The 11,556-nt window shown below is 31.7% G+C and overlaps 1 protein-coding gene across 1 annotated transcript; it reads left to right on the top strand.

Moving 5' to 3' along the window:
• The first annotated feature begins 502 nt into the window (after positions 1-502).
• On the top strand, positions 503-11,344 carry LOC148283163 (WD repeat-containing protein 13-like). Its single transcript, XM_088223932.1, has 11 exons — positions 503-752; positions 995-1,050; positions 2,404-2,526; positions 2,972-3,082; positions 3,732-3,885; positions 5,448-5,614; positions 6,636-6,696; positions 7,758-7,840; positions 7,946-8,109; positions 9,580-9,779; positions 10,897-11,344. Exons 1-11 carry the CDS (start codon positions 671-673, stop codon positions 10,995-10,997), a joined length of 1,302 nt encoding a protein of 433 aa, XP_088080058.1. The 5' UTR covers positions 503-670; the 3' UTR covers positions 10,998-11,344.
• The last annotated feature ends 212 nt before the right edge of the window (positions 11,345-11,556 follow it).

Here is an 11,556-nt window from a genome sequence, read left to right as displayed (position 1 = left end):
AAGAAAAATAAGCAGGTTCCTTTATATTTATAAGTTTATTTTAATGTCCAAGAGGTATGAAAACTTAAAAACGTTATATCTCAGAACTTCATTTTTTGACATTTATCCTTTATATCCTATACCCTTCAAAAAGTAGCTGCACTGAATACGAATATATTCTAAATTTCATTGGTTTAAATTTTACAAATCATTTATTCTGCCTTTCTCTGCTCGTAAATCCGACGCATGAAGAAAATATGGTAAGTCTCGCACTTCGTGCGCCGGTCTGGACGGTCCGCAAGCATTATAAAATAATTTACTGAAAAACTGTTATATTTATATTTCTGTCGACTCTCGGGAATCGAGCCTAGGACCTTGTGTCCGGTAGCCAAACCTGTTACTATTTTTCTGCTTTCCCGCAAGGGAATTATTTTTGGATTTTAGTATTTTTAAAATTCTCATTTTGAACGCTGTCCATATTATCCGCCGTCTAGTTATATAGTCTATGGTCATATTATCCGTCACAACAACACCACCATTATGTCACTTTTGTGTCATTTAATATCTATGTATTTTCATTAATGTCATACGTCATTCCTTAGTGTATTTTATTTGCAATCAATTTGACTTATTTTGAAACTGTAAATTCGTCCAAAAAAGAGACACGCATACACCGCATCAATAAAGTACTATGGCGGTTGCGTTCCAACAGCAAATTTTTGCTTTGGATGCTAAATACAATGGTTATCGAGCTCCAAATTGTCCCAACTTCAGTAAGTATTTTTTTGTTGTTTCTATTATTAATACGTTTATTAGCAAATAATTTAACTTGGATGCGACAATTACAGCTTTCTTTTTTTATACTCTATTTTTCCTTGTTGGTTTTACGATAGCGCGATTTAAAAATGACTGCAAAAAGTACATTATTCTTATTAATGAATTTAAGTATTGTATGCTTTGTTTAGAACTATCAAAAGGCCATATCATCATCTTAATAACTTCAAGCTTTTTACAGGAACTCTCTATATAAGACGTCGCAATCAACTTCTCAGAGAAAATGCTAAATCTAAGGTTAGTCATTAATTTTTTTAATCTATTTTTATAACTATAAATTTATCCCAATAAAAAAAAGTACAATCCTTCATGGTTTGACTCTATAGAAGCAGAATCCTGGGCATATGACTGTGTTTGACTCAACGGCCCTTCTCAGCTAAAAATCCCGAGCATGAGAATATGTATGAATGTAGAGGAAGCGAGATATGACTGCAAAGATAGAGTGACGTGGCGTTCTATCCTCTCTGCCTACCCTTACAGGGAAACGGCGTGATGGTTTGTTGTTGTTGTATTGTTTTAAATATTAAAAGAAGTAATGTATATTTAAAAAAAATTAAACATTTGTTCAAAATTTATATTTGAAGCACTAACTTTGTGGTTATTCTTTATAATAAAATAAATATAAAACAACTTTGTTTTTAACCACTTTTTTTTTTACGACTGACCGGTTTCAAAGCTACACAGGCTTCTTTATCAAGGTATACTTAACTAATGAATTCTATCCTATTTTATTTTCCAATTCACTTCCCATCTTAGGAACAACATGACAAAAAGACTTGACTTATTGGCTCCATATGTGTCGATGTAATATTTAGAAATCACTGTAAGAAATTAAATAGGATGGAATTCATTAGTAAGTATACCTCGATAAAGAAGCTTGTGTAGCTTTGAAACCGGTCCGTAGAAAAAAAGTGGTTAAACACAAAGTTGTGTTATATTTATTTTATTTAAAAATATGGAGTCAAGGAATTTTTATTTTTTTTGACATACGGTACCATATAAACCATTTCGCTAGATATAATTTTTTTATATAAAACATCAATTCTTGAATAAGTTTTACAATTTATTTGTTGTCAAACGAGAATTTTCACCTAAGAAGACAACTTCATAACTGGTAAATCATTTACTGAAACATATTTTATGTCAAAATTATTAACCATGGAATTCAATCAAGAAATATCTAGAAAAAATATGTTGAAGGTGCTAAACGTGCTTTCAAGGGGAGGTGGATGTTTCAGAATCCAAAAACAAGAATCAAGGCAACTCCAAACAATCTGTACCATAAAGGACTAAAAAGGATTAATGATATCACGCTGGATCTATTGCATCATTTCGTGAGATGGCAATAGTTTTCATTAAAAACAAACATCCATATAGGTAGCTAGAGTGTTATCAGAGAGAGTCTGAATTAATAAGTATGTGGTTTAGGAATTACTAGTCCTTGGTTTTTTTCTCTGAATAAATACAATATACTTGATATTATACTTAGATTGATCCACTCCTCAATTCATGCACAACCCGTTTCCATTATCCACTTTTTGATAGCTATTTCATATTTTGCGTTAATGATTTTTCTTATGAATGTTTCAGGACATTGATACAATAAAGCAATACCTGAATATAAGAGTGCAGCTTTTGCAACGGAAATATGGCTCAGCCAGTGAGTACTTATCATCACCGGCAAATGTATCGAAATCCAGATCGTACAGTCGAGTAAGTGGTTATAAAATTAAATACATAGTAAGATTGCCTTGTTTATTTATTTCATTTGTTCTTTTACAATTTATGTATTACTCTTTTTACATTAAAGATAATGTTCCCTCACTGGGCTGTCCCGTGCCGAGGAAGACATTTTATATGATTTTGAAACATGCCTTATTAAACATAATTAAATCATCATATCAAATACATAAAACTCACAAATAAAAACATCTTGAATATGATTATTATATTTACTAGCAGCATTAACACAATTATATAAGTGTTCCTCACCATATGTGAATCTTTTAATGTTTAATATATGTATGTATATACAAGAAAGTACACTATAATTTCAGAGCATTGGGAATTTCAACAAACGGTAACACATTGTACCTCCATGGTGTAAACTAAAAAACATTTTAAATACGTATATCTGTGCATATATTTTTTTTTATAGATAAGCAATGGATCTGGTAGTGATTTATTGAGAATTCGTTCTCAGCGTGGCCCAGAAACTTCTATTTCACAAAACTATGCCTTTACAGGAGTTCATCACATATTTGATCAAGTAAGTTGCGTACAGTGTGTTCGAGCGTTTAATAAGCCTATGTTAATGTGTTAGTGCCTGTCGGTGAGTCAACTAAACATACGCATTTAGTTTAAACGAAAGATTTGTTGAACATGGTACATAATATTATGACGACAAAGTCATGATTAACATGATCGTGAATGAATAAATCAAAACTAAACAAGCAACTTAAGCATTTTCATAATTAAATAAAATACTTTCAAATATAGTTGTCACTAAAGTTCTCTAGGAAAAGGTAAACCTTGCAAAGCATAAGTTTTAAACAGCCATGTTTTATTTAATTTAATTTTACTGGGTAGTTTATTATATTATATTACATTCCCTTAAATTTAAGACATTTTACCAAACGTGAGCCGTATTATTTCCATTTTTATTTCAGTAAAAGATCCCGCATGAAACATGCGCAAGTGGAAGCGCTATATCATGTCGCGCGGCCAAACACCACTTGACTGCGATAAATTAATCTTGTTCCACTATGATTGGTCAAGTTGCTTAATGACTTTTAAACCACGTCAAATTGAGCAACTGAGATTCATTTAATGTCATGGAAAATGTTTTTTTATTCTGACAAGATCTTCTTTGTGTAGTAAATAGAAGTTGTAATTTTGATTTATATTTCTGTTTAAAGCACACAGAACCAGTGAACATTTTAAAGTTTGCCAACAATGATCGTTCCCGCCTCTGCTGTGCCTCCAGCGATGGCTCCGTATCAGTTTGTGATGTAACCGCTAAACCTCCTCAAGTTAGCTTTGTTCTGCGAGGACACAACAAAAGTGTGACAGGTATATATGTACATAATATAATATTTTTTCTACCTTGTTGTGTAACCATTTTTAGTCAATGTCAAATGTGATTGAATTATCATGTTTTGTGTCGAAAGCACTTCTTTCTGCTGTTTTAGACATCACTTCAATGTCTATTATCTGCATTTCTGTTATGTGAACAATAATTTGAGACAAATAAAATACTTGTGATAATTAAATACGGAAGTCTATACATTTTCAGGGCTTATGATTGTTGTCATTTTGACTAGCCAATTACAGCTTTTTTTTTTCTAGTAAGGACAACAGAGATGAATTATTCAAAAAATCTGTTATTACATAATTAAATATGTAAATGTATAATTACACGTTTTTTCATAATAAATACAATGCTACAATGTTGCGGGGGTATGCAGTCTCAATATTTAACACAATATATAATTTTATATATTTTTTAAATAATAAGGTGAATGCACTGACCATGTTTATTTGATTGATCACAAATTGCCTACTGCAGTGAGTGGTACAATGAAAACTTTTAAAGTTTCTATATTTTGTTATTTTCGCGGTTTGATTGTTAAGAAATATTACATTTTCGCCCAGTTAACATATAAATAATTAACATATTACAACAGAGATGAAGAACATTTAAGAGAAGGTAATATAGAAGTCTAGGCATCTAAACAGCTCCCCAGAGAGTTGAATCCAGTCCTTGTCTATAAAAATTTGGACAAACTCAAAATATTGTTTATATAAACAATTGATATTGAATGTGCAAAACTGAAAAAAGACACTATCAGTTTCGGGAAAAGGTGGGCGCTTAATGCGTATTAGTAATACTATGTATTCGTTTTTGGTCTTTCTATCACCCGTTGCATACATTTACTACTCAATAGGCGTAAAGAGGTATGTGGAAGGCTCTGGGAATTTCAAGTGATGAAAACGATGATGTACCAATTGTGCGAAAATGGGCATATCTAATGCAAGATAGTGATACAATAAACAATAATAAATTTAAAAAATATATATCCACTATTGATTTTTATATGAGGAAACCTATCCATCGTTATTATTTATTTTAGTGCACTTTTTTAACAGGGTATTAGTGGATCTTATTCTCCATGTTAAATGAAAACCCAGTGTATTATCTTCTAACAAATATTATACGGGGCAAGGTGTTAAAGTATACATGTTCAAGTCAATTCTAATTTAATAACAAATCATTCAGTCCTGTGCAAACATTAATGCTAATTTTATACTAGCGCAAGTGTCTCAAAGGTAAAGTAACCAAACTATTTTGCCTTGCTTATTTATTTATAGGCTTCCATCTTGTCCTTTCAAAAGTATTTTCGCTATTATCTTTGTTGACATCTATGTAGTGATTCGGATGTTTCATAATTTTACTAGTGATTTGCACTTGTATTGTAATTTATTTGTATTAAACATATATTTATGTCTGTACTGTACTGTACAGCAGTCCTCGAGTTGTATTCCTTTCTCTGGTTTACAAGCCAGAAAATGTTACCACTATTCTAAGGCCATCAATATCCACAAAGTTTAATAATCGAATCACCCTGTTTTAGGATGTGACTGGTCTGCGTCAAATGACTTATTGGTGTCATGTTCCCTGGATGGAACGCTGTGCTTGTGGGATGTCGCCAACCAGAAATGTCTCCGGAAAGTTGTGGATCAACTCAACAGTGAAATGCTGTGCTGCACATTCCAACCGGCTAATAACAACATGGTCATAGTATCCTTTACAGTTTAAAGCCTATTTCTTGTATGTATGTATTTAAAAAATCTGATTACAAAATTAATCTGATCAAAAAATGTTTAGCATACACAGGTGTTCTTTAAACCCTGTCACATCCGAAACCACGATGATCAGTATGACCAAGAAGACATATTGGCACATTAAAATAAATTTTTAGAACAAATAAAATTTACAAAAATAAAATATTTAAAAAAACGAATGGTTGCTAACTTCTGCAAGGGAGAAGCGAGGAAGGGGGAGTCTGATACACCCTCAACCACATGGTCACGCCCCCCTCGCTTCTTCCCTGCAGAAGTAAGCAACCATTTGTTTTTTTTCTAAAATTTCATTTTTAATAAAATTCTGTCTTCTAAATATTATTTTAAATATGCTAATATGTCTTCTTGCCCACACTGATCATCGTGGTTTCGGATGGGACAGGGTTTAAAGAACACCTGTATTATCAAGTCACTTACTGTGGCTTATCAGTGGAGATTTTCTTCAACAACATACAAAAATTAATACAATAGTCTAATTTATTGAAAAAGTACATAAAAATTCTATGGCTATTTACGTTTGCCCTACAATATTTTAAATAGAATTAGAGTGAAAATTGTTATTAGTGTTACACATATATTTTTCATATGGACTATGATTACACTGTGAATAGTATTATGTAATTATAATTTTAGTTAAGTATCACTTCTAATTACTACTAATTTTAGTTTAGTAGTATAGTATCAGATGATGGGAGGAGTGCTCTTCCGAAACTATTGTTGTGTTCTTTTAATAGAATCAAATGCTCTAATTTTAACTGCGCTTAAGAAAACATTTTTATATCCAATTTCCCGAGTACTAAACTTCCTCATTTATCATAAAGCGCTACTACAATGTGCATGGCGGTTCAATCAATAAAATTAGAATGAGTTTAAGTTCTACATTGTCAATGAATTTATTTTATGTCAGAGGCATTCAAATTTACCCTCATAGCTCAAATTAGCCTTAACAACAATATCAGGCTGGAAATGGGAGAGGAATGATTCAAGTACTCAACGTATCCACTGGAATTTATCCAAAAGGTAAAAACAATGAATTACCCTTACATATTTCTGTAATATCAATTTGGTAACAAAACTTTTATAACTCATGTAGAAGTTATCGTTTAACTCGGTTAACTCATGTAGTAGTTATTGTTTTAAACTATTTAAAAGAGTGCTTTGCATATGATTATAAATTTCGTGCCAAATAGCAAATTAAATGACTACGTACCTGCTTTTTAAAATTTTTACAAGGATAAGAGATGTTTATTCTCCCTCCTACATCGTTAATATTTCTGCAGTCATTATTTTCCTTCCAGCTGCTCTAATCTATTTTTCCATTTTTTCTCCTCAATCCATCAGCGCTTAAAATCTCCTTGAGCTATCCATGATCACTGGACTACCCAGTTTTTATAAGTTCATGGTAAATTTTATGAAATATTATTTGCTTTTAATATTGGTGATTCCTCTTCTTGCCGCTGCGGATATCCTTATCAATCTTCTGAATATGTCCTGTAGTCTTGTCCCTTTTCCTCTCTCTATAAATACCGAATAGAGCTTCTCGCTACTATTCGTGGCCCTTTTATAAAAGTGGCTTCAAAAAAGAATTTCAACGCATTAAAAAAGTTTTGTAATCGTTTTGGCGAATTGATCATGTCCAATCAATTTAATCCATCAGTGAAGATTTCACTTCCCTCTTTTCCTCAATCCAATGAAGTACATGCCGTGGGGTAATTAGTACAACTAGGTAACTCCAAAATCAGCATTTTTGAGTTACCCACTAAAGGCACATATATATTTGTATCTTTCTCCAAGACTGCTACAAAAAGACAAGTCATGCATTTAAATCTTCATATTTGAATGAATCACGACTTGTCTATTTGTAGCATTCGTGAAGGAGAATAAAAAAATGTGTTTTTAGTGGGTAATTTGCAAATACTGATTTTGAAGTTACCTAGTTCTAGTAATTATCCCGCGATATTATGTACTCCTGGGTTACCTTCTTTCATCACAAAGATGCGAAGACTGCCAGATTACAGAAAACTCTTTCGGGCAGCTTTTCTTACACTTACATTTGATATATTATGTATTTTTATTTACAGGGGGTAGCAGTATACTTGGTGGAAAAGTATTATCAATTGCGTGCGACTCCAGTGGTCGTATGTTTTGGGCAGGAAATGATAAGGTGAATTCTCAAATCTTTCCAGCTTGGAATTAAGAATCAGTCAAATGTTTGTTCACATTTTGTTTGAATATATTGAATATTAATCTTATAAACAAATTTTTTCAGGGTTTAATCATAAGCTACAAGTGTGACGTAGCGACTGGCCGTTTGAGTAAGATGCGGCGAGTACTGGTCGGTGGTGGAGTTACTTGTATATCGTGGAGCCCGTGGGTCTGTCGCCACCCGGCCCTTCTTGTTAACTCTGCTGACAACTCTGTCAACCTCTTCAGGTGATATCATCATACCATTATCCCCACCAAGGCCCCGTATCACAATGGGAAATTAAAAGAGTTATATTCAATTGTTTGTAAAGTAAAACGGAATTTTATTTATGTTATTGAACATTAAAAGAAAATTGTCTGCATATGAATCTTTCACACAGAAAACTAGATTTTACTTTTTAAAAAAAAAATTAATCAATCAACAGGCTTATGGATTAGCATTTATGATATAAAATATATTCTTTAAACTTCACCTAAACAATCTTATCATAAAAAATCTTAACCTAAACAATATTTACTGTCGTAGCCATGGTCATGGCAAGATCTAGGCAGACATAGCAAGTGTGTCATCTTTAACCCAGTAGTAATAACACCACTTGCTTCTTGAATGCTTGCCTTTGCTGTAGGAACACATGGATAGTACTGTTTATATTATAGACAACTGAAGATAAGTCTGTTAACTTTCATTATTATAGGAGGCCTGCCTGGTGGTGGATTGTTACAACACAAAAATTAACCGTGATTTTTCTCAAGCCTGGGTGTTTTGTACTGTAATTCACAAAAAAATATCTGCCTTCTACCAATTGCCATCACATTTATTTAGTTTATTGTACCTGTGTGCATGTTATATGCAGGTAAGGTGATCAGCTTTACACTTCGGGTGCCAGTCCAGGGACCTGAAATACTGCATTGTAAAAACACCCCTTTAATTCATATTTTATGTGGACCTTCTCAGAAATTAAACCCGGGACCCCAAGTATTGTTGGCGAAAGTACCAACCACTTCATAGCTGACTTATCTCCACTTGATTTCCCTTTTCAGGATTTTTACCTGTGAGTAGCCATCGAGTTGATATCACTCGACGAGGATTTCTGGCTCTATTTCACACACAGAACTGTATTCTTCATCCGCCTGAATACTTGATTATTACGGGGTTCTAAAATCTACAACATTTTGCGCCAGCATTGCATTTCTAAGCTTATTTCAGAACATATTGTGAGGTCATAATGACTGCAACTAGATAACTTCAAAATCAGCATTTGTGAGTTACCCTCTAAAAACTCATTTTTGTATCATCCTCCATGAATGCTACAAACAGATGAGTCTTAATTCATTAAAATCATACAACGATGATTTGAATGCATGACTTGTCTATTTGTAGCATTTATTGAGGAGGATAGAAAAATGTGTTTTTAGCGGATAATTCACAAATGCTGATTTTGAAGTTACAATTAATTAGTATGCAATACATAGTTCGCAATCACACTCTCTCCTTATGTATCTAATTTCTATAAGATACAAATATTTTCAAATGTTTTAGTTAGTCAGCACTAAAATTGAAATTTATCAGTCTCTTCGGGTACAAGTCTGTTACTATGAAATTATCGCACTAAAGAAAATCCATTTACATATATTAATATTTTTGCTTATTTAATGCAAAATAGGCTGGGATTAAAACGGTTTTTATTGTTTTTTTAGAGTCGTCGACAGAGAAGGCAGCCTTATATTGGTGCGTAAGTTTGACAACATGCACACTGCACATCCTGTCAGGTCTACATTCTGTCCAATAATGTCCTTCAGAAAGGGAATCTGTGTCGTCTCTGGCAGTGAAGATTCCTGTGTCTATTTCCTGGACATTGAGTCAAGTCCCGAACATCCTGTAGTAAACAAACTACAAGGTAGGTTTGGTTCAAAGTATTTTATTTATCGACAGATAATAATATGTATTAGTTTATTTAACACAAAGGGCGTGAATGTACGAGTAATACAATATGAAACTTAAATTTGAATTGTGTAAATCGTGTATGTTTAATATTTAAAAAGCCATGATCTTACAAGAAAAAAGTGTATGGATAGGAGTATGGTATAATAAATTATGTATGTCAATTTTTGGTTCTTGTTTTAAAATAGTAATACTTAGTTTCTATGCATATAAGAATATCTCATGAGGAGATGGATAAAATGAGCTTTTAATGTTTTACGAATGGATTGTTTTAATTATATATATCTCTATATTGTATTATGTCATTTAATTTATACTTCAATTTTAGCATCATCCAATAAAAAAAAAGGAAATTCCTAGCTGTTTGGGACCTGAATCAAAAAACCTCTGTACACTGAAAAATGTGAAATTTATAAATAAAACTAAATTAATTAATAATCTTTAGTACCAGTACAGCAATCTTATTTACTTAATCAGATTTACATGTCATCTCTTAATCATACATTATGTTAAGAATATATATTTTTTTTAAATTCACTATATGTAAATATTGCTCCAATACATATTATTAACTTAAATTTAATATCTAGAAATAACATGAATTGTAAAATTATTGTGATTGTGTTAAATATGCTACTTGGGACAAATTGGCCATAAACACTATTATTAATATTATATACCGCGTAATATGTTTTTTTTACAAAACTATTCTGAAATAAATTTGCTATAGGGACACTAAGAGCCGTTAGTTTTAAATTGTTGCTCTTTTTATTCTAAGTAATCATAGTTTTTCTGATACTCTATCGGTATTTTTGGTTGTTTAAAATCGTAAGTAAAATAATAAAAAATAGCTTTTTAGATTTCCTTTCCGAAAAAAATCAATTGGTAGTTACACGGTATTGCAGTATCACTGACAATATATTAGTATGTAGACAAAAATAGAGAATCTAGAAAAACGTACATTTAAAATTAGACATTATTTGATATTTACATCAATAAATTATTGTTACTCTTCCACATTTGAAATTATGTGCTTTATTCTTAACTATAGCTATTTTACTATTTTTTTCTAGGACATGCAGCGCCGGTATTAGGAGTCAGCTTCAACTATGACGAAAGTCTCCTGGCTTCTAGTGATATTCAGGGATTGGTCATCATATGGAGAAGGAGTTAATCAATTGCAGCTTAAATATTTCAATTTTAAATCGTTAGTGAAAATCTGGAAAATTTTAAATCAGATCTTACTGCGTAAAATAAATGTAACTAGTATAACATCCAGTAATTTCTTCAAAGTAATGGTAACTAAATTTTTTTAGGTAACAATGAATTGCAATATCAAGAAACGTATGAAATCTTTGTAATTAACATAATTAATGGGTTTCGTTATACTTTGACAATGTTTCTAACAGATATTACAGCGTTACACTATGGTGCGAGTATTTTATCCAGATTGTTTTTGTAGGCTGAACCTTTTTAACAATGCCTTAAATGCAGTTGAGAATAAATTTTTTATGAAAATCTTATAATTGTTTTATTTTGTAACAATAATTGTCAGCTTTTCTGACACATTAATCAATATGACTGAATCAGGTGTATCAATACTGTGTCCTGTGGCACAATTAAGTTTGACATTATTAATATTTAAAGCAATAACTTTGTGGTCAAACATTTTAAATAATGTTTTTTTTTTTAAGCCAATCAACAAGCTAATGGAAGCCCTAATAGATTGGCAT

This window comes from Micrasema longulum, unplaced genomic scaffold, assembly GCF_059751315.1.
Source record: "Micrasema longulum isolate JH-2025_06_02 unplaced genomic scaffold, ASM5975131v1 h1tg000259l, whole genome shotgun sequence".
Classification (NCBI taxonomy): Eukaryota; Metazoa; Arthropoda; class Insecta; order Trichoptera; family Brachycentridae; genus Micrasema; species Micrasema longulum.
This window is presented reverse-complemented; position numbering and strand designations above follow the sequence as displayed.

Excerpts from the sequence above, each read along its gene's own strand:
- LOC148283163 (XM_088223932.1), top strand. The coding sequence starts at position 671 with ATGGCGGTTGCGTTCCAACAGCAAATTTTTGCTTTGGATGCTAAATAC. Across the intron at positions 3,083-3,731 it reads TTCATCACATATTTGATCAA|CACACAGAACCAGTGAACAT; the intron begins GTAAGTTGCGTA and ends TTCTGTTTAAAG. Across the intron at positions 8,110-9,579 it reads AACTCTGTCAACCTCTTCAG|AGTCGTCGACAGAGAAGGCA; the intron begins GTGATATCATCA and ends TTGTTTTTTTAG.